The sequence below is a fragment of the Vespa velutina genome, chromosome 3 (assembly GCF_912470025.1).
Source record: "Vespa velutina chromosome 3, iVesVel2.1, whole genome shotgun sequence".
In the NCBI taxonomy this organism is placed as follows: Eukaryota; Metazoa; Arthropoda; class Insecta; order Hymenoptera; family Vespidae; genus Vespa; species Vespa velutina.
Genome location: NC_062190.1, coordinates 33,851 through 57,859, shown reverse-complemented (window position 1 = coordinate 57,859; position 24,009 = coordinate 33,851). Strand labels below are relative to the sequence as shown.

Genomic DNA, 24,009 nt, shown 5'->3' with positions numbered 1-24,009 from the left:
AACAGTTGATGCATTCATTGCAAGCTCTTTTCCAATTATTGAACTAGATATTACCAAGAAGCTCTGGCAATTCATTATTCGCAAATTCTTTTGACTTTCCTGAACGTGATTTGTCATTAACGTTAATTTCTAAATCTTTTAAAGCATCCCTCAGAAACATCGGTGAATACAATGTTCTTTCCATAGATTTCAGATTTAAATGGATAGTTAGATCCAGCTTGTTTTTGCAGCAATTTTCTTTTCGTTGAAATAGAAAAGCATACAGTAACGGCGTAGAAGCATTTTATCAGCTCCCATTTATACCTATAATAAAAATAGGTACAACGAGTTAAGTAACGCTATTACTTAAGACGCCGTAGATAAATTTTAAAGTTGTAAGTACTTTCTTAAGTTTATAGAGCTCCGTAAAGAAAATGAAGAAAGACGAAAAATAAAATTACCAATACGCAATAATTTCCACTTATTTGCAATCCGATGTACTTTTACAAGGACCTAATTATTCCGGATTAGCATTTTTCCCTACGATATATGATAAATATCAGCTTATTGATATTTCGTCATTTCTATTCTCAGATATCAGATCAAACATTATATACTACGTAATTCAGATACCAATTGTAACATTTATGTAGTTATTTTACAGTATAAATATGTAGTTGAGTGTTAATAGTTTACGAGAATTTCTAAACATCTTTATTACATTACATTATATCTATTTGAAGAATTCTTAAGGTTGTTCATCGAATGAAATCTTTCCATTAGGGCGAAGAGAAAAAGAAGAGTTACGCTCTCTTAGTTGACATTAATTATTGCGCGATATTTCATCCAGCGAAAAAAAGATATCTCCCGAGCGAGAAGAAACGATTGAAAAGAAACGAGCTATAGAATTCAACGTGTAGAGGGAGGAGGAGGAGGAGGAGGAGGGGGGGGGGAGAGAGAGAGAGAGAGAGAGAGAGAAATATAACTGGGAAGAAAAATTAAGACTTCGCCATTTTCACAACGCTACATTTTTTCAACAATAATTAAACTTTCGTGTCATTGAGCTTTCTCATGGAACTAAAGGAGAATCGTGCATTTTAATTTACCTGTATAAGCTCAGAGGCTTAACGAGCCATTCGTCTCGATGTTATGCCTGCTTTATATTTTTTAATTTTCTTTTTTCTTCGGACGAACCTAATTTAACATAATTAATTGTAAGTATTCTCGTACAATGCCGTTTTTATTTAAACATATTGCTTGAATTGTCCTAAGAGATTATTATTTTATCATATTTTTACTTTTAAAAAGATACTGGAAACAAACAAATATCAACTGTCTCTTCGTTCTGGAAAGCTCGCTTTATAAGCCAAATAATAATAATCGAAAAACGTTTGAGATCGCTCTCTCAATCTATTTTTTTGCAAATTTTGACGAATGATTAAATGTCCGTTAAATCGGCCATCCCGCGTAGGGACACTTTTACTTTTACTCTTCAAGTACAAATCTCGTGTAAAAGGTATTTTGATTGTATTTTTTAAGTTCTATGAAAACAAAAATAAAAAAGAATGAAAAATAGGAAGAATAGAAAGTAGAGAAACTCCAATCATTATTTAGATCGTGTTCTATAATTACGTAAGTTTAACGAAAATCTAGAGACTATATTTTTCAAATTCACAACTCGAGACTCGCTAAAAACTTGTGGTATCTTTCTTCCGCTTGAGATAAATGAAGTGTGTCAAGTTCGCCGTTACACTTTCCATAAGTTAAAAGCATGAAATTCAGAAATCGTGAATAAAACATTTATGTTAATATACGATCGATTTGCTCGTACGTTAAAGGATTTCAAATTGTCTATTGTATTTTTGTACAATTACGATTGTGTACGATTACGCGTTCGGCGAAATCGCATCGACGATATTTCATAGAGGACCGAATGATACTGTTAACGTCACGCATTTTCAATACTAATAATGAATAATGAATTACAGTCGTCTTTATAACCCAAATACGCAAATACGTACGTTCTAGGTTAAAGTTAAGGTTAAAAAAAATTACTGCAGTTTAAATGATTCAACTTATCGTTTCGCATTTCTATTCGTTATAATCTACGAATTCGAGCGACGTGTATGCTTATATATGCATTATTATTAGCAAATTCTTTTATTAGACATAACTCTTCGTTATGTCGCGTTTCAAAGTAACAAATAATTAAATGCAATTGTAACAAATAGAAAAATAATTTCTTTATGGATAAAAGATAAGCGCGAATTCTTAAGGGTTAAAATAGTATAATTACTATAATACCGAGTTTAAAATATTAGTACAGATTTCATACTCGTGTCTAATCGAGAGGGACTATGCAATATTGCTTAATATTAAATGTTGAATATTTTATTTGGATCTAATGTAACGTAACATTTAGGAAAACGTAGCATCACTGTACGTCAATCCCTTTGTCATTCTATGCAAAATCTTTTTCTCATACCTTATGAGAAAGTCAAGAAAATTGATCTAAGTAGAAAAGTCTACTTCATCTATCTGCATATTTAAGATACTATATATAAAGATTCTTCAATCGATATTGAAATATTCATGTTACCTGGTTTCATGGCAGTCGACAAATTCTGTCTTGGCTGCCTGTTGCAAGCTAAAGAGAAACAGTTACTTCTAACCTTCGATTTCGTTTAAATATATAAAAGTGGGTCAATACATTTTTCCCATCGATGCTTATCAATATCTATAAGACATGAAAAACTCCAAAAACGACAAATTCGTATAGCATTGTAGTTATTGATCCGCAAACGTTAACGAATCTTTTAAAGGGGTTCATTCATTCGCAACGGACAATACGAATTTCGTGTGTTAAATTTTCCTGTAAAAAGTTTTACGCTCAATCCGTGACAAAAGTTTCATTCGGATAAAATTGGATTCCTGTAAATGTTTGTCGCAAGTGTCGTTAAACTTCGTTCATCATTGGTATATATTGGTTTCTATTAGAACATTTTTATTTCAGTCACAATCGATCGTTCGCACTTTATCCGCTTATATATAAATACATGCGCATATGCATAGTACGTATTAAAAATAAAAGTATTAATTAAAAGTATTAACAGAACGTCAGAATCGAGTTCTCCAGAATCCAGTATGATTGGAATTTAGACGTTATTCAATTAAACAGAATGCTCCTTCCTTCCTTTAGGTTATACAATTTATTGCGTGTCACCGACGTTCAAACAACGCTAACGGTGAGCTATTGTTACAACGGAGAAAACGGATCGATTCGATGGCGGAACTTGCGCCGAGTCTACATCGAAATAGTCGCGTTAGTAATTGGTTATTCATAGAGCGAGGTCGTTTCTAATTTTCCTACAAAACGAAAAATAGTAAATGTAGTTTCGTTAAAAAAGAAGAAACAAAAAAATAAGAAAAAAGTATCATCGACTGGGCAATATTACGACATTCCCAAAACGTACTCGATATATTCAAATACGATAGGTATTTTCGTGAATGAGACAATATAATTGTCAACTACTTTCGACAAGTTTTTTAAATATTCCAAAAATAGTAGGCTTGTATTACGATTACAATTCTATCTCACCAACAAATTGAATATAGTATAAAAGCAATCCATCAAATTCAAATGAATACGGAGAAAATTTGCGAATAATCTGAGATTGAATGAACCGATTAAAATCTTAATTCTTTCACCTATGATTTAAGAGAAATTTATATAATAATTCAAATATTTTTTTCTGCATGATTACCTAGAAAAAAATATCTGTATATCGACATACTGATTACAATAGAATATGTGTGAAAGAGTGTATTACGAACGCTTGTAAAAGTGATTGACATGGATATTATACTGCGTAATAATCAATCTTTTATTAATTATATTCGAGAGGTGTATCGAAAGTAAGAGGCTATCATTTTGAATCATTTCTTAGAAAATAATATTTTTCTAAAAATTGACGTTCCTCGGGAACGTCAATCAAATCCAAGAGAAATAATGCTATTATATTTGATTTCCAAAAACGAACAACTTTCGTTTTAAACTTTCTTCTTTGTTTTTTTTCTTTTTTTTTTTTTTTTTTTCGTTTTTTCTTTCAGAAATTATTCCTTGATAAGAGATCGTTATATTTATATGCCTTCATAAATTATTGTCTGTAAACATGTTATTAAGAGATAACTTATATCGTATCTATGTATAAATTTCAAGGTGACTTTGGATTTATAAAACTTTTATTATCTTTCTTTTTTTTTCAGTAGAAGTTTTAGCGTACTTAAACGTAGTTTAAAAGTTCCTTTGATAGTATCTCTGTTGGTCCATCTCAATGACGAATTTGATTGGCGATTGCAAATCTCCTTACTCTTTTTTTAAATATTCTTTGAAAGGAATTCTATATAATATTATTGTAATGTCAGGGATGTGATTATCGTATACATATATTCGATATGAGTCAGCGTCGTTTATGGAATATACGAACTAAGATGGGTCGATAGAGGAACGTCTTTGAAAGACTCTCTCTCTCTCTCTCTCTCTCTCTCTCTCTCTCTCTCTCCCGTTTCTTATAAAACTATGTATATGTATATTATTTTTCTTCTATATTTCTAAAGAGATTATTCTCTGTATTAGTTATTCATTGTTTCGGTCGATAAAATATGAAAAATATTGACGATAAAGAATCTCTCGAATAAAGAAGAAACAAATGAAAAAAATAAAAAAGAAGTGAGATTGCGTATCGAGGATGATTAATGACTCAGTTTAGTAAAGCCAAAATCGATTAAATATATACGATAACGAATAGCAGCTGAAAGAAAGGAGAGACAAAAAAAGAAAAGGGTTCAAAGCGGTCACGAATTGCGATGAGATAAAGCTCACCAATCGTCCAGCTACGATACCCTCGATTATCTTCCGGCTACCACGAGTTGCTTCGTATCTCTCTGACCGCCGTCAGTTGTGGTCCCATGATTCCACGAGGCGGAAACTGTCCATTAACGTGAGGCAATGATGATGATGCCAGAACGACGACGGACACCCAGGTCACCGACAACGCAGAAGCCAACGGAACCGATACCGAACGACAACTTATATTGAAGTGTCAGGCATACTCGTTTGCTCGTTAACGTCCACTATAATTAGTTCTTTCAATAAAGAGATATACGGAAAGGTGAACGAGAGGGGAGAGAGAGAGAGAGAGAGAGAGAGAGAGAGAGAGAGAGAGAAGAAAAAGAAGAAGGAGGAAGCACTGAAACAGAAGGAAGGTTCAAAGGAAAGTAGAGAAACTTTCAGAATCGAAAAGTTATCTTCTAGTCCCAAGTGTCAATTAAAGGAAGAACCAAAGGACATCGGAAGAAGGAGGTGGACACGAAACTCAAAACGAAACTTTAGCTGTCTCTATTAAATTTAAATTAATTCGTAAAGAAGTAACGTCGATCGATTTCTCCAAAAGGCTAACGACGTCGGTCCGTTGCGAACAAGATTTCGTCGGAGATTCCTCGCTTTTCGGTGTGTTACTACCTCGTTACAACTATTTGTGGCTTTTCTTCACGGAGAAACTTACAGTTGAAGTTTTAAACGAAATTTTCATGTTATGACTCACGTATATCTTCGCTAGGGTGCGAATCTTCTGTGAAAGATGATCTTTTCTTAATAGGAAACGAAAATAACAATTTTGTTTGCTTTTATCAGTCTGAACTTTTTCCTTTAACTTTAGAATTAACTACAAAGGAAAGGTTCAAGGAAAATCTTTAAGTTTCAATTTTAAATAACAAATAGATTTTTGAATTTGAAAGGAAAATTCCATCCCAGTGAATTACCCAATAAATCATTTTGCAACATATAAATTTGATTCTTAATAGAAAATTGATTTGGTGTTCAATTTGTTTGCAATTACTTTTCAGTGCTGTGCCATTACGTAATATAGATATGTGTGTGCGTATATGCGATATCTAACGTCAAAGAAATTAATCGTTGGCTCATTGTGAAAGGAATTGAGTAATTCGCATAGTGTGACATCCAAAACTATGTCTGTCAATGACATGACTTGACCTTCTATCTATATTTCTACGTGGAAATATTTATTAACGATCGAAAGATATTCTTGCATTTCCCATGGATCGGTATGTAATCTCCCATTTTCAATATTATTTCAAAAATCATTCTAAAAAGCTATTGCTATCTACTCTTTCTCTCTCTCTCTCTCTCTCTCTCTCGCGCGCGCGCGACCAAATTCTTATCCGTCCCAGTTTCATTGCATTAATTAACTCGTATCTTGATTCGTTTTCATAACGCAGTTTTTCATTGAAAAGCCAAGAAACTATTCGTTTTACGGCAAAGAAAGGCCGAAAATGGCCTTTTCTCTCATTTACAAGATTCCGCTTTAGAAGACGATAACTGAAAAAATTTAAAGAGTTCTAAGATGTTCTCTACACATTATCATACATTCGCCAAAAAAAATGCTAACTAACTGAACGTTCCATTTTTTTTCTTTTGTTGCAGTCTCGGTGTACCGGTACACCGTAGAGGAGCGAACAATGGGTATGAGAAGAACAGAAGCTAAGTAGCGGGCTGTAGGTACGGGAACAGAGAGAGAGAGAGAGAGAGAGAGAGGACGTAACAAGGAAAGAAAAATATAAGAAACAAAGGGTCGCGAGGACGGAGAAGGAGACGGGCGAAGAAAAAGGAGAGAAGGAGGAACGGGAAGAGTGACGGGAAGGAAAGAGGAAAAAAAGTTGAAGGAGAGGAAGAAGGAAGAAATTAGCGAAAACAAGCGCAAATATACATCGAAAATATGAGGACGAGTAGAACTTTCGATGCTACGTGGAGGCTAACGTGGTTCATTTGCCTCCTGGCTAGCAGTTTGGCGCAAACATTACCAATGTGTCCAGATCAACGCGAGATCTTACCCTGTTTTTGTACCATGAAAAAGGCTGGCTTGGACATCGTATGTGAACAAACCGACTTATCGCATATCTCGAAAGCCATGAATGCTATAAAAGGAAGGCCAAATACTGTCATTTTCTATTTGAGACTGAGGCACAATAATTTACCGAAGCTCCAAGGTTACATGTTTCTTGGACTGGATATACGTCACCTAAGTATTCACAATAGCACTTTGGCTGCGGTTGAGGAATCCTCGTTGAACTCGATCGGTAAGTCAGTCAAGATCAATTGAGAGTACGATTGAAATTTCTTGTCTCGAGGTGGATTCTGTATCGTTGCTTTCTCATAAATTAAAATTATCTCGCTCAATTCTGCCTCAATCCTTACTCGATCATATGTATCTCAAATTAGGCCAGATGTTATAAAAGAGACATATCTACTGGTGATGACTGAAAGATTAAAACGATGATTCGAACTTCATTCGAAATCCTATTGAGCATTAATATTTTTAATCATTGTTCCAGGAAACAAATTGACACAATTGGACTTTTCGCAGAATTATTTAGCAACCGTTCCATCGACTGCGTTAAGAAATCTCCATCATCTCCTTATTTTAAATCTGAATCACAATAAGATAAATGGCCTTCATGCCAAAGCTTTCGAAGGCCTCGACACGCTTGAAATTCTCACTCTCTACGAAAATGAGATATCCACGATAGAAGCGGACGCATTCAAGGGACTCGACAAGTACGATATATCGATTTATTTATTACTATTTTATTCGAACGCGACAGTTAAGGTTTTAATCGTAACGCAAATTATGCCAACAGTCGAAAATTAAAACGTCTCAATCTGGGAGGGAATGAATTAACGAGCATACCAACATCTGCTCTCTCCACGTTGGATATGTTGAAGAAACTGGAGATGCAAGAGAATAGAATACAATCAATCAAGGAAGGAGATTTCGAAGGTAAGCTAATGGATTCGATTGATTTTTGATTAATCACTGTCTCATCCGTATCTACGATCGAATGCAATATTTTAACGTTATTCATATGATCCAGATAAAATTATATAACATAAAAAATTATATGAAGTTTAATACAAATTGAACTGCTACTTTCTATTTCTTTACTTTCTTTTTTTCTTCTTTTCCAAAGAAATATTACACCGTGAAATATAGTTGATTGAAATTAGTTACTTGCTTAAGGAAATGACAAAGAAAAGTAATAAATCCTTTAAATACCAATCAAGCAGTTCTTTTTTCGTCTGGCGCTAAAGATATCGGTGTTATTTCAAAAGAAAAGATAACGATTTAAACGATATTGCTTCTAGGGCAATAATCATTGTCGTAGTTTTGTAATGTCGATGTTCGAATTTTACACAGGATTGAAAAGTTTGGATTCGTTAGGATTGGCGCACAATCGTATTCGCACTGTACCGGCTCGTGCATTTTTCCATTTGGCGCAATTAAATTCTTTGGAGCTCGACGGAAATGAAATCATTCATGTCGATCCAGATGCATTTATCGGCCTTGAAGGTGAGTACAATCGAATTGCATCTAAACATTTCCTTGGAAGATAAACTTACTTTCTCACCTAGTCACCTTTTTATAAGAGCGTTCAATTTTCTTTAACGTTTGAACATCGGTGGTCTCTTCATTTTCGCAAACGTAGTTTTTCCTCTTCCACTTCCTTTTCTTTTTCCCTGAAAGAAATTTATACTTCCAAAGCCGTGCTTTACGTGAATACGGCAAAGTGCATCCCAGAAGTGCGTGAGTTCGCTTATACAAATCAGAAACTTACAAGACAAGTGTATATGAGTCAGGAGGCATGATGCATTGCGTGTGAGATCCTTTCACCATCGCGTGTATATATGTCGAAACGTTTAATTACGATCATTATGCAAATGTTACGTATTTAAATTATAAAACATGAGAGTTCGATTAACCCTAGCGGTTTATCTCACGTTTTATATCAATTATTATATCAAAATATATCAATCATGTATTATATCAAAAGTTAATTTGCAATTTGGAGAATTGAAATGATATAGTTTCGTCCCGTACGGACGAACGGGAACAAAAATGACATCGTCCTATTTTGTTTTCTATTTTAGAGAATCTACAATATTTACGGTTAGGAGATAACAATCTGCACGCTGTACCAAGCGATGCCCTGAGACGACTCCATCGTTTGCGTCATCTGGATTTAAGAGCCAACAATATAACCGTGCTCCCGGAGGACGCTTTCACCGGTTACGGAGACTCGATATCTTTTCTTAATCTTCAAAAAAATTTGTAATAACCATTCCTATTCTTCCTTGATTCTTATCTGTCGAGAGACCGACAGATTTCGTATCGACATCGATATCAATACATTTTTGACATTTCAGAATCAAGGAACTACCACCATTGGTCTTTGAAAATTTGAATTCGTTGGAAACGCTCAACTTGCAGAACAATAAACTTAGCCACATACCAGAGGAAGTAACAGAAACGATCGTCGATACGTTGCGACATATCGACATAACGGGTAATGAAATGATAAAAACTCGATAAATAATTCTTATTATAGGCGTAAAAAATTTTATTCACGTCATAATAAGACATTGAGACCTCGTCAAAATATTAAATTATAAAAGAAACTATCTTTATGAGATAAATTTGCACACGTTACTCATAAGACATGTAAGAAAAACAAACTAATACTTTATGTAGTTTTAATTATGTACGTTATCTCTTTTATTATTTCACATAGACAACCCATTGGTTTGCGATTGTGAGCTACGTTGGTATCCAGCTTGGCTTCAAAATCTTCGCGACAAGGACGACGAGATTATGTCGAAGAAACGTACGGTTTGTATGATGTCGTCCGAGCATCGGGAATACTCTGTGCAAAATATACCGTTAGAAAAAATGGGCTGCGTCAAGAGCATAGAGAGGGTGCCGTCGAACGGAATTTCCGTTTACCGAGGCGTCTGTTTCGCTTATTTCTTTGCATTCGTTTTCATTGGCTTGTAAACGTTTCATCTTTGTCGTCGTTCCCATTGTCGTCATCATTATAATCTTTTCCTTCTTATATTTTAATGCTCATTTTATTTTTCTCTTACTCGCGAGACAACGTCCTCGTCACGAGAAAATACGCGATCTCAACGAGAATTTTTTCAAATTGTGCCAGCAACACGCTTACGTTAATTTATCTAGCGTGCTAATTATTCCTTGATTTAACATCTTTTTAATGATAAATTGAGATCTCGTTCCGATCGGACAGAGACATCGAATATGCTCTATGAAGGATAGTAATGTTTGACAAAATATATGAAACCGCTAAAAAGTTTCTCGTTTTCTAAGAGTAATCATTATACTTTCGAACGAGGTATTCTCGAAGTAACTGCGACAATCGATAGTTCTACGACGACTAGAATATTTCTCTTAGTCGATTAGCTCTTCTGAGTACGTTTCTACGTTGCGGTATTTGATCAAGAAATAAAGTTTCGTTCACAGAAGAAAGAGGCTAAGAAGAGAGCGTCGTGAATTAGAATGCGAATCGTTCAATAATCTCATCGTCGTAGTGTTCATCATTTGATCGACATAAATGATCGAAGAATCGTTTCATATAATCGTTGTATTCGCAAGGAAAGGAGAGGAAAGGAATTACGACGAAAGAGAAAAGAAAAATTCCGTCGATCTCACGGAAGCATGTCTCGTTTTCTACGGGCGCATGAGCTTTCATCACTGAAACGTTACATATCAATATCGTTGCCAAGCATTTTGTGAATATTCGTTAAGATCGCACAAGCGAGAGGAGATTAATGTAATTGTTGAAGAAGAAAAAAAAAAAAACAAAAAAGAAAGGTCCCTCTAAGAAAAATAAAGTAAAAAAGAATATAATTAATTAATAATACTAACACTAATAACAATTAATAATAATAGTAATAATAATAATAATAATAATAATAATAATAATAATAGTAATATTATTAATAATAATAATAATAATAATAATAATAATAATAATAATAATAATAATGATGACAACAACAACAACAACAACAACAACAACAACAACAACAACAACAACAACAACAATAATAACAGTCATTTACATAAACATATCAACGCTTTTCTGACGAAACAATCTCAATGATACTTGTGACATTTTAATTATTCGCACGTCATGAACTCTTTCACATTTATTAAAGAAATAATTTGTGTGTGAATACCGACGAAATCAATTTTTTACGAAAATGAATTCCAATATAATTTATCCAGCATTACGAAATTGTTGGAGTATAGCCGTCGATATTGTAATTAAATTACATTGAATTCTCTCAGGTCAAACCGCGCAAAGAACGGGCTATTACAATAGCTAACAATATCTTCAATCGATTCAGATCGTTAATTCTCTCGGCTATCTCGTGCAAAAGCCCATGTAGCCGTTGAAATGACATAACAACTGTTGATGACTCCTAATACACCGTACAGGAAGCCGACACTTGTCAAAGCCAGTAGAGTACAAACGCGGTTATTCAAAGATCTCGTTGCTCCTATTTCGTGACTTTACAAATTTAAATGCTGATACTGATGTGCGCACTAAAATTATTATTACCAATGACCATTATACCAACGTACGTATGCGCATACGGTGACACTTCCCACTGATTTTGCCTTTCGTTGAAATCTTATTTCTAAAATTACTAACTATGTGTTATCGACGTAATTATTATTTGTAAGGATTTGTATCCATGCGAGGCAACAGTGGGTATACTTATTATTAACTATTAGTTAATAGTGGATATAATTATTACTAACTATTCGTATCGTCATCTATCATGATCGTTCTCTGTAATATCAACCTTCATATTCGATTATACGAAATTACAAGTTAAAAATTACTAATAAAATATAATTGTTAAAGTTAATGACGGACATTTCTTGTAACGAGATCTTGCTGCACGTAAAACATGTCATCGATATCGAAGAGATGTTCACGTGAAGGGTAACGTTGCAAAAGCACTAAGAAAGTAAAATATGTTTTACAATTTGATAGGAGTCTAATAAATAAATAAATAAATAAATAAATAAATAAATTATATAAATATAATATATAGATAAAGATTAATATACTGTAATTACTTTTTTTATATTATTATAATGTATTATTATTTTTTTATATTTTCTTCACTTTATACCAAAGTGCCCAGTTTCTTACGGCATTTGTAATTATTATTATTATTACTATTATTATTATTATTATTATTATTATTATTATTATTATTATTGTTATTGTTATTGTTATTATTGCATTTATTATTATATTATTATTATATAGAAGTATATATCGAAATTAGACTAGATATAACAATGTGATTTTGTCACCGGCGACTCTCTTTTATTTGATTCGATATTTTTAATAGAGAACAGTGAAAAAAATAGAAAGTTATGGTTTTGTTTTTCTTGTTATACATAAATAATCATCAATCGTTATCTTTTCTTTCTTTCTCTTTTCTTTTTGTACCAACTCAATGTTTAAAGCATACAACTTATACATTTTCGAGAAGATACCTAAAAGTAAGAACATATAATATTGATATATAATTTATCGCTGAACAAAAGACAATAATTTCTGTAGAATTTTTCTTTTTCTCCATCGATTGAGGGTTAAAGGTGCACAGAAATATCACAACACACACACACATATCATTTATACGCTCAAAGTTTAGATCATAAGATAATAATTAATCGAAGTTGAATTTAAAGACTTCGAAGCTTATAAACACTGAAGATCGTATACATATCGTGACTGTATGAGATTTCAAAGAATTTATTTGTTAATATATATAAATATATGTTTAAATATATATACATACACATATTACCATTAAAGATATATATATATATATATATATATATATATATATATATACGTATATAGTATATACACATTTTGCATATGCATATTAGGTGTCTTTTTTTCAACGACGCATTAAGCAGAAAATACCAAGCCGTTGCACGCACTTTACCTAAGCCTCGATCTTTTTCCTCTTGTTTCTTTTTCAATAATTCCTTTAAAATTTTTCGCCTTTTTCGTCATATACAAAAACTATAATGTAAAATACCAAAGTTTTTCGTTTAGGTTATCAGTCGATCTTTAATGATCAAAGTATTCTAAAACTCCATCCCAAATAGAAGAGAGAATTTTTATTGTATAATATAATAATTATAAACTCAAAATTGATACGCTGAATATGATGATTCTCTAAAGGCCCTATGTAATAACATTGAGAATCCGTATAAGGCATATCCGAAGATTTACGAAGACACATGAAACTCATGCAATTTACGTGTGGACGAAAGAGAATATTATCGTCTGCAACGTAAATCTGTCGTACTTATTAATAACTATGGAGGAATTAGGTCGGATAGATTCTTTTTAAGGTACGCAATATATCGTACCTAAGCCCTATGCTCGGCAGTTATGTGTAACGGCGAGGTAAAAAATAAGTAACAACTAGGAGAATATAAAAGGATGCAAATGAAAAATATTAGTGATATTAGTACAGTAGCACTTGTTACAAAGGGTCAGAAGTCTAGTCTGCCAATTTTAACTTTAAAATCATAGAAAGAATAAAAGTTTATGCGAAACTTCCATTAAGCTATTGATAATTCTTCATTTTTGTATCTTTCTTATTTTTAATGTTAATTATTCATGGTTTGTAATATATTCTTTAAATATATTGTCCACTTGTAAGGATCGTCATTCTTTAGGTGTATCAATTTAAGCGAGTGAAGCGTTTATCAACGTATAGACGAGAATCTTCATAAAAATAAAAAAATAAAAGCAAAAAAAGACGTTTCAATTGTCCCCTTGTCTACAATTATTAGAAACGGAAAATAAATACATTCTAAAATAGATAAATATTAAAGTTTTAGTGATCGGCCATTACGACCTCGACATCTGACCCGGAAGTTACTGTAGGAAATGTACCTATTGTAGAATTTATTAATCATGTAGAGAGAAAAACAGAGATTAACAAAAAAAAAAAAAAAAAAAAAAAAAAATAAAAAAATAAAAAAAGAATGAAAGGGAAAGACCCTCGTGTGCGTTTTAATCGGCGTAACGGTGGGAAAAACCCAAAAGAACCATGTCAAGACATATCTTTCAAACGTGTCGCCGTCATTTTCGTCGGGCGCGTCAATTAATATTATTATAAACTAATTATTATAAACGGTATTTTTGTACAGTGTCTTACAGCGAGTCGGACGACGCGGTCGGCGCGGTCGACGCACTCGACGAGATCGTCCGCATAACGTCCTTAAATTTTATCGCAATCCTAGCGCGTAATATTCCAAGAAAAGGAAAAAAAGAAAAACGAAAAAGACACACGGATAAAAACAAAAGCAAATTGTATAAGTAATGAAGAAAACAACGAGAATAGAGTCGAAGTAAGAAGAAAATTTCTTGGAAAGAATATTATACACAAAAAGAACATCCTCTTTTAACCATTTCACCAATTATTCGAATCTTTCGTGTATAAGTGAAGAATATACGGAACTTAATATGCTACGACAAAATTGTTCGAGTAAAACTAGATTACAAACTATGTATGATTATTACATTCTGTGCTCTTCTAAGATATTATTACTTCGCTTTTTTCACGTGTGCAAGACAAAAGAATCGAGAGAGAGAGAGAGAGAGAGAGAGAGAGAGAGAGAATCTCATATATGTACATTTTCTATATTAAGCATAACATATATGTATATTGTATACACAGAAAGACACCTACGCAAGTATTACACAATATACATGCAACATTACAAGACAATGGATATCTCTTGTATCTACATCTTATGTGTTTTCTCTTTTATTAAAATATACACATAGCTATATTATATATATATATATATATATATATATATATATATATATATATATCTGTGAATTTAGTGAATATAAATTATATATAAGTAAGCATAAATAAAACGTATAAGGCTATGATTCACACAATCACACGAGCATGAGTTCGCGTGAGTGTATGGAAATGTATTATGAAACCTACACGCACGCATATACATACGTGTATTTTAATAGATAAAATAATAAATTCTTTATTCATAAATACACAGGAAAGAAACATATCTAAGAATGTCACAAATACACACAGACACACCTTTATGCCTAAAGAAGCTATATCGATGTTACATATATGTATATATACATACATGTTTGTGTATATATATATATATATAAATGCATATATTATGTGTATATTATACAAAACCATACCCCATATATACGAAATTTCGTCTATATGTCTATACAAAAAAATCCTATATATATATATGTGCGTATGAGTGTATATATATATATATATATATATATATATATTATATATATATATACGCATGATACATACATATACACACATACATATATATATATATATATATATATATATATATATATATATATTCATTATTGAGGATAAATTGCTACGTGATATAGTATTTGCAAAAGATTTTTTCTCCTCGTAAATATTCCCAAAATACCTACTTCGAATTCCAATCTACGTGTCATTGTTTATTATGTCGTTAACGATTAACTGTGTACATGTGAGAACTTTCAAATGAAATAAAAAGTATATAAGCCAGAATAATACGAACGTATAATCCTCTCTAATATGTTACTTTACTTTTATTTATATTTGATTATAATTATAACTATTAATAATAATCCCTCCTTTAATGCTCGAAAATAAGTAAGAGGATCAGATTCTTAGATTGATTGTCTCTCTAAGAGATAAGAAAAATTAATTTTTCTTTGCGAGCGTAATTCTACCATCAATCTTTCATTCGTTAATTCGCGGAAACGTGGCATGCGTTAGTCTGCAGCGATAAACATTCAATCTTTAAAGCTAGTGACGCCGTCAAATTACTGCGATCAATGGATGATCGACTCTTTATAATAAAAAGAGAACATAGATAACCTCGTCTAAAGGACGATTATATCACTGTTTATTAGTGTGATCTGCGCCTAACGAACGATTTCAAGCAGATCGTTATATTAAATGTTCAAGTGTGATGTCATCTAGATCACTGTTTATCAGGTTAGGTCAATAAAGTTTTTATTTATTGTTAGTATGACCATGTGTTTATACTTGAAAATAACGTATGTCATACGATATATATTCGATTCACCGAAATGAGATATTCAGTGTTGCAAGTGCAGTTATTTAAGTTAACAGTTAATAAAACTCGTAAAAAATAAAGGAAGAAATTTATTAAAATGAAGAAGCTTCTTATTGTGGTCTGTGTATGCTTTTTCGTGGTAAGAAAAGCAAATATTATATATGTGTATATATATATATATATATATTTATTTATTTATTAATATGTATTTATTTATTATTTAATTATTTATATTTATCCCACATGAATTATCTTATACGAATAAAATATAATTAACGCAACCTTAACATAATTTCATTCGTAATAGTTTAAAACAATAGAATCGGAAACGACGGAATATATTGAAAATATGTCAAATGAAACTTTCAACGAGGACTTTTGTTTCAATATGAGTGGAATAGCTCCTGGTATTTCTCTATAAAGATTTATAATATTCTTAAACTTTAATATCATTTCAGAAGTTTTAAAGTAGTAAATGTTTTAGAACATTTGTTCTTCATAAATCAAATGGAAAGATTGGAAAAATCAGAAATGGAGGAACTTAGATACAAAATTGGTTGTTACGTGTCATGTTCTTTTCAACAGTACAAAACTGTATGTATTATCACATTAGTATAAATAATTAATTTTCAAAATATATTTCTAATCGATATATTTCATCAGATGGATGGTGCCCACATTCAAATATCGGATATGATCGAGTTGTTCAAATCGGAGTCAAAGCTCAACGGAGCATTCACACAAAAGGAAATTGACGAATTCGCCATTACTATAGAAATGTGTGCCAAACAAGGTAAGTGAAATATTATTTAACAATTATTAATAACAAAGATTGATTTTAAACCGATACTAACTAATTTTGAACGTTTTAGTCGAAATAATAACCGACGCATGTGAAGTGGGATGGAAATTTGGAAAATGTATAAAGCTAATCAAATAATATGTGACAAATAATAAAAAAATGAAATATACTAGTAGATTTACATAATTTTATATATTATAAAATAAAAATATATATAATAAAATATAATAAGTATAATTTAATCATATATAATAGAATATAATAAAAACTAATGAACTTTGTTGCATCACTGACGTGTCCTTTTTTATCATATAAACTCATTGAGCCTCTTTTATCATTATGAAATATATTTATATGGAAGCTCAAAAACAGTTTTATTTAACTACGTATACTTTTTTTTTTTTTTTTTTTTTTTTTTTTTTTTTTACTATAATACTTCGGCGTGACACCATTATAATCACTTTTTGTTTGTCTGATAGGGTTAGCTAAGATTTTATTCAGTATAAGCTTGTTTTTTCGTCGGGGTAACGTAAGATATAAATTCGAAGAAATGTAGTATTATATGTGCAATTTTTTAAATAATCAATTATTATATTTTCTCATAAATAAGTTTACGAAAGACAAATGTAATTAATTCATATTATAAACATAGAGAATAATTTTCTAACGAAACATTTATACTTTCTAGAGATATAAAAACGTTTAATAGATATACACTTCTATTACGAGTGTGTAGATGATCCTTTTGCTTTATATATTACGTCTGAAATAATGAGTAATTGTTAAATCGAAATAATTCAATGGATTTACGTATTTGTATATGTGAAAATAATCGTCGAAATTTTATTTATACATATCGAATAATTACGTCATTTATGATCGAAGTAATGTATCATGAATCGATAATGATATATGATCGAGAATGTTCGACTATCGAAAAGAAAGGAACAAAGCAGAAACAATAAATATGTGATTATGTATAAGCGACAGGAAATAAAAATCGACCACGGAGGAAACTATGACAAATATTTTCGGACAGCATTAATCTATATAAATTTCAAGAACTGGACTGACCTATATAATTTCTTAAAAAATATCTATTTTTGATACGAAAAAAAGACGAAAAAAAAAAAGGAAGAGAAAATATATTTTTTGAAAGAAAAAGTGTATCTTTGCAGGCAGACAGTGCACAAATGCAAAAAAACCGACTTATATTAAGTTGCTTTATTACGTACATTAATTAGTTCGCAATAGCAATGAAGTACATGGTACGTGTTTTATTATAGTCTTACTCAACCAATATTAAAGTAGATATTAAGAAAAGAACTACATATGGCTTCACGCTTGCCATGAGTTCCCTTTGTTACGACCTTCATTTCTTCTGCGAACACTTGACAATGAAACTTGTCGTGTTAAGAGGAAAAAGAGAAACCGGACGCTCGCGTTGTTGCTACATGGTAGGGATTATGCGCTTCCATCATTCTCAGTTGTGCTCAGTACTAGATCATGTGAACAGTTTTTCTTAATATTTGCCTCTCGAATTTTTGACGATAATTACAGCTAACATAATTTTTCATTTACGTTATATTCCTTGTTATCTAATAGTAGTCAGCTTAATCATTTATATTTTATTAATCGTATTTTCTGCTTTTATTTTTGCGATAATTTAACCGGTTTCTTTACGAGATTCTAATTAATAACCGTTCATTAATTAGTCTTCATTTCAGGTTATATTAGATTTTTACATACATTCAAATATTGGCGCAAAGTTTTTCGAAGATTATGCGGAGCGTAAGAATGCGTAAGTGTCGCGGACGCGATTATAAGTCCTACCGAGTACTGCGCTTTCATTGTTCGAAATTTGGACATCACGAACGGTGGATTACTTAATAATCCATTATGAAGCTGACGATTTCGAATCGGCAGAGCTATTCCGTAAGCGGGGTCTCATATATCTTCTGTTAATTAACCACATTGTATTAACCGACCAGGAATAAACTCGCGATTCCAGTGCCTTTGTTTCGCTTTATGTTCTTTCAGTCTGTGTAGATCCTTTAATGTCAACAAGAGTGACCTTTGGAAGGATCGTGAAGGAACGTGTCTACGTTCGATTGCCTTTCAAATATTATTTCTAGTATAGTTTTCTTAGTTCTTACGCTACTCGAAAAGCTGACAAATATTATACCGATATTAATACACTAGAAAATTAATTGTATGCACGCAGGAGTTATCGATATTTGTATCTGTCCGTAAGAAAGATATCTATATGTATATGAAAATCGCATAAACGACAAAATACAATCGAACACGATTAATTAACGAACAACGTTATGCGATTAGAACAACGTTAAATAGACGAGAAAAGTCGCGAAAATGAAATTGAAAAATTCGAGAAATAAGGGTAGCTCCACGAGAGATGCCGTAAGGCCGATATTATTATCGCGAATATCTTTTAAACAAGACGATGCGACAACGGCTTGCGAACATACACGCGTAGAAATCACATTTTGGGAAATCGATTGATATATAAAATAAAGATGTACGTTAAAAAAGGATACGCTAATAAATACCTGTAATTAATGAGACGACGAAGATCTGTTGCGGCTGATACGACGACATAATTCCAAATGGCGGAATCACCAATAGCGGGAAGACTAACTGGACCTACGCGCAAGCGCAGTCAGTACGCCATCTATATAATGAACTTCCCACCTTACGAAGCCATCGAATTTTTCGATTTATCATACGAAACAATAGAAACATTGAAAATATGATATAGGAATTTAAAAATTATCTAAACGGATATTATGTTAATCCAAATTAAAACATTTAATCATTAAAATTCGACAGATATTGAGATATAACTCAAAAATACTAATATCGATAAAAACGAACGATAAATTGACTTTGACGAATATCGAAACAGTTTTCATTTGTCTTCCGAAGAATAAAGATCGAAATTCTCTTTTTCCATACGGTTAAACTTATATAAATCATTATTTTGACAATTTAAAAATTATGTAAAGAATTTCAAACATACGCGGATTATAACTAACTAGAATTTAAACTAATAGGAAATTCATTTAAATATTACGTAGTTCAAAACAGAGATATTAAAAAAAAGAAAATGTAAATGAATATTTAAATAGAGTTATATTTTCAATATAATATTACATACTCTTATGACGCGTTAAACTTGAAATATTCTCCATTCAGCGTGCGTTGATCGGTTTAATGCCAACGAAAAGGACCATAGGAAGGACAATGCGAGTTTTTACGTCAGTCTGCTTTCGTACTCTAAAGGAATAAACGTAGAAATGCACACTCTCCGTACGACTACATTTAATCATCTTACAGATAAGACTTTTAACTAATTATATGAACAGTGTACGACGAAACTTAAAATAATTCTAATCTAACATGTACTACAAAATTTTATCTCGCAGATGTTGGCCTTGTTGTTCTCTTGCACTTCGACCTGTGCACATCGTGATTCACTTTTCTAAACGCTAAAGCTTATAAATTAATATTTTCGGCAAAATTATAATTATTTAAACGATTTTTATTGCACGCAGGATAGAATAGAGTAATATTTAAACAATAATACATTTGTTTAAACATTAAAAAGTCTGAATCGCACGCGGATCTTAGAATAATTTTAATATAAACTTCTATTACTTAAAAATTTTAATTTCGGAGTAGCTGCCTCGTGTAATATAAACATAAACGCACTTTTCCTCGACTTTGACAGTTCGCGAGTTAGTTTTCTCTTGCACTTCGACCTGTGCACATCGCGATTCACTTTTCTAAACGTTAAAGCTTATAAATTAATATTTTCGGTAATTTTATAATTATTTAAACGATTTTTATTGCATGCGGGATAGAATAGAGTAATATTTAAACAATAGTACATTTATTTCAACCTTAAAAAGTCTGAATCGCACGTGGGTCTTAGAATAATTTTAATATAAACTTCTATTACTTTAAAATTTTAATTTCGGAGTACTGGCCTCGTGTAATATAAACATAAACGCACTTTTTCACGACTTTGACAGTTCGCGAGTCAGTTTCCTCTTGCACTTCGCCCTGTGCACATCGCGATTCACTTTTATAAACGCTAAAGCTTATAAATTAATATTTTTGATAATTTTATTATAATTTAAACAATTTTTATTGCATGTGGGATAGAATAGAGTAATAATTAAATAATAGTTGATTTATTTAAACATTAAAAAGTCTGATTCGCACGCGGGTCTTAGAATAATTTTGATATAAACTTCTATTACTTTCAAATTTTAATTTCGGAGTAGCTGCCTCGTGTAATATAAACATAAACGCACTTTTTCAAGACTTTGACAGTTCGCGAGTTAGTTTCCTCTTGCACTTCGACCTGTGCACATCGCGATTCACTTTTCTAAACGCTAAAGCTCATAAATTAATATTTTCGGTAATTTTATAATTATTTAAATGATTTTTATTGCATGCGGGATAGAATGGAGTAATATTTAAACAATAGTTGATTTATTTAAACATGAAAAAGTCGGAAACACGCTCGGGTCTTAGAATAATTTTTAAATAAACTTCTGGTACATTGGAATTTTAATTTCGGAGTAGTTGCTTCGTGTAATATCAACATAAACGCATTTTTTCACGACTTTGACAGTTCGCGAGTTAGTTTCCTCTTGCACTTCGACCTGTGCACATCGCGAATCACTTTTCTAAACGCTAAAGCTCATAAATTAATATTTTCGGTAATTTTATAATTATTTAAATGATTTTTATAGCACGCGGTATCGAATGGAGTAATAATTAAACAATAGTTCATTTATTTAAACATTAAAAAGTCTGAATCGCACGCGGGTCTTAGAATAATTTTGATATAAGCTTCTATTACTTTCAAATTTTAATTTCGGAGTAGCTGCCTCGTGTAATATAAACATAAACGCACTTTTTCACGACTTTGACAGTTAGCGAGTCAGTTTCCTCTTGCACTTCGACCTGTGCACATCGCGATTCACTTTTATAAACGCTAAAGCTTATAAATTAATATTTTTGGTAATTGTATTATAATTTAAACAATTTTTATTGCACGTGGGATAGAATAGAGTAATATTTAAATAATAGTTGATTTATTTAAACATTAAAAAATCGGAAACACGATCGGACTTAGAATAAGTTAAATATAATATTCTATTACTTTAAAATTTTAATTTCGGAGTAGCTGCCTCGTGTAATATAAACATAAACGCACTTTTTCACGACTTTGACAGTTCGCGAGTCAGTTTCCTCTTGCACTTCGCCCTGTGCACATCGCGATTCACTTTTATAAACGCTAAAGCTTATAAATTAATATTTTTGGTAATTTTATTATAATTTAAACAATTTTTATTGCATGTGGGATAGAATAGAGTAATAATTAAATAATAGTTGATTTATTTAAACATTAAAAAGTCTGATTCGCACGCGGGTCTTAGAATAATTTTGATATAAACTTCTATTACTTTCAAATTTTAATTTCGGAGTAGCTGCCTCGTGTAATATAAACATAAACGCACTTTTTCAAGACTTTGACAGTTCGCGAGTTAGTTTACTCTTGCACTTCGACCTGTGCACATCGCGATTCACTTTTATAAACGCTAAAGCTTATAAATTAATATTTTTGGTAATTTTATTATAATTTAAACAATTTTTATTGCACGTGGGATAGAATAGAGTAATAATTAAACAATAGTTCATTTATTTAAACATTGGAAAGTCTGAATCGCGCGCGGTACTTGAAATAATTTTCATATAAACTTCTATTATTTTAAAATTTTAATTTCGGAGTAGCTGCCTCGTGTAATAAAAACATAAACGCACTTTTTCAAGACTTTGACAGTTCGCGAGTTAGTTTCCTCTTTCACTTCGCCCTGTGCACATCGCGATTCACTTTTCTAAACGCTAAAGCTTATAAATTAATATTTTTGGTAATTTTATAATTATTAAAATGATTTTTATAGCACGCGGTATCGAATGGAGTAATAATTAAACAATAGTTCATTTATTTAACCATTAAAAAGTCTGATTCGCACGCGGGTCTTAGAATAATTTTGATATAAGCTTCTATTACTTAAAAATTTTAATTTCGGCGTAGCTGCCTCGTGTAATAAAAACATAAACGCACTTTTTCAAGACTTTGACAGTTCGCGAGTTAGTTTCCTCTTTCACTTCGCCCTGTGCACATCGCGATTCACTTTTCTAAACGCTAAAGCTTATAAATTAATATTTATGGTAATTTTATAATTATTTAAATGATTTTTTTAGCACGCGGTATCGAATGGAGTAATAATTAAACAATAGTTCATTTATTTAAACATTAAAAAGTCTGATTCGCACGCGGGTCTTAGAATAATTTTGATATAAACTTCTATTACTTTCAAATTTTAATTTCGGAGTAGCTGCCTCGTGTAATATAAACATAAACGCACTTTTTCACGACTTTGACAGTTCGCGAGTTAGTTTACTCTTGCACTTCGACCTGTGCACATCGCGAATCACTTTTCTAAACGATAAAGCTCATAAATAAATATTTTCGGTAATTTTATAATTATTTAAATGATTTTTATAGCACGCGGTATCGAATGGAGTAATAATTAAACAATAGTTCATTTATTTAAACATTAAAAAGTCTGAATCGCACGCGGGTCTTAGAATAATTTTGATATAAGCTTCTATTACTTTCAAATTTTAATTTCGGAGTAGCTGCCTCGTGTAATATAAACATAAACGCACTTTTTCACGGCTTTGACAGTTCGCGAGTCAGTTTCCTCTTGCACTTCGACCTGTGCACATCGCGATTCACTTTTCTAAACGCTAAAGCTCATAAATAAATATTTTCGGTAATTTTATAATTATTTAAATGATTTTTATAGCACGCGGTATCGAATGGAGTAATAATTAAACAATAGTTCATTTATTTAAACATTAAAAAGTCTGAATCGCACGCGGGTCTTAGAATAATTTTGATATAAGCTTCTATTACTTAAAAATTTTAATTTCGGAGTAGCTGCCTCGTGTAATATAAACATAAACGCACTTTTTCACGGCTTTGACAGTTCGCGAGTCAGTTTCCTCTTGCACTTCGACCTGTGCACATCGCGATTCACTTTTATA

General features: G+C 31.6%; 3 protein-coding genes and 1 long non-coding RNA gene across 7 annotated transcripts in view; 2 read left to right on the top strand and 2 right to left on the bottom strand.

Moving 5' to 3' along the window:
* LOC124947781 overlaps positions 1-5,466 on the bottom strand; it is a 214,979-nt gene extending 209,513 nt beyond the window's left edge. The window contains exon 1 of the mRNA XM_047490409.1: positions 4,862-5,466. The gene's annotated coding sequence lies outside the window, so the exon portion shown is untranslated. The remainder of the gene's footprint in view (positions 1-4,861) is intronic.
* Positions 1-10,770, top strand: part of LOC124947779 (leucine-rich repeat-containing protein 15) — a 73,241-nt gene extending 62,471 nt beyond the window's left edge. For 2 of the 4 annotated variants that reach the window (XM_047490399.1, XM_047490400.1), the window contains 7 exons: positions 6,482-7,134; positions 7,390-7,612; positions 7,696-7,835; positions 8,253-8,405; positions 8,984-9,164; positions 9,260-9,399; positions 9,625-10,770. In XM_047490399.1, coding sequence (XP_047346355.1) covers positions 6,774-7,134; positions 7,390-7,612; positions 7,696-7,835; positions 8,253-8,405; positions 8,984-9,164; positions 9,260-9,399; positions 9,625-9,887 — 1,461 coding nt within the window. In that variant the 5' untranslated portion in view covers positions 6,482-6,773 and the 3' untranslated portion in view covers positions 9,888-10,770. Of the gene's footprint in view, positions 1-4,837; positions 5,489-5,883; positions 6,103-6,481; positions 7,135-7,389; positions 7,613-7,695; positions 7,836-8,252; positions 8,406-8,983; positions 9,165-9,259; positions 9,400-9,624 lie in introns of those variants that run through there. The other 2 variants (XM_047490397.1, XM_047490398.1) reach the window with 2 other exon arrangements.
* A 5,262-nt stretch (positions 10,771-16,032) lies between these two features.
* LOC124947787 lies at positions 16,033-17,104 on the top strand. Its single transcript, XM_047490423.1, has 5 exons — positions 16,033-16,194; positions 16,363-16,462; positions 16,540-16,649; positions 16,719-16,848; positions 16,928-17,104. The coding sequence occupies exons 1-5, from the start codon at positions 16,153-16,155 to the stop codon at positions 16,993-16,995; spliced, it is 450 nt and encodes a 149-aa protein (XP_047346379.1). The 5' UTR covers positions 16,033-16,152; the 3' UTR covers positions 16,996-17,104.
* A 39-nt stretch (positions 17,105-17,143) lies between these two features.
* On the bottom strand, positions 17,144-20,199 carry LOC124947789. Its single transcript, XR_007100491.1, has 3 exons — positions 20,036-20,199; positions 19,428-19,569; positions 17,144-18,356 (listed from the first exon to the last, which is right to left on the bottom strand). It is a non-coding gene; the product is annotated as an uncharacterized LOC124947789 (long non-coding RNA).
* Between the last annotated feature and the right edge of the window lie 3,810 nt (positions 20,200-24,009).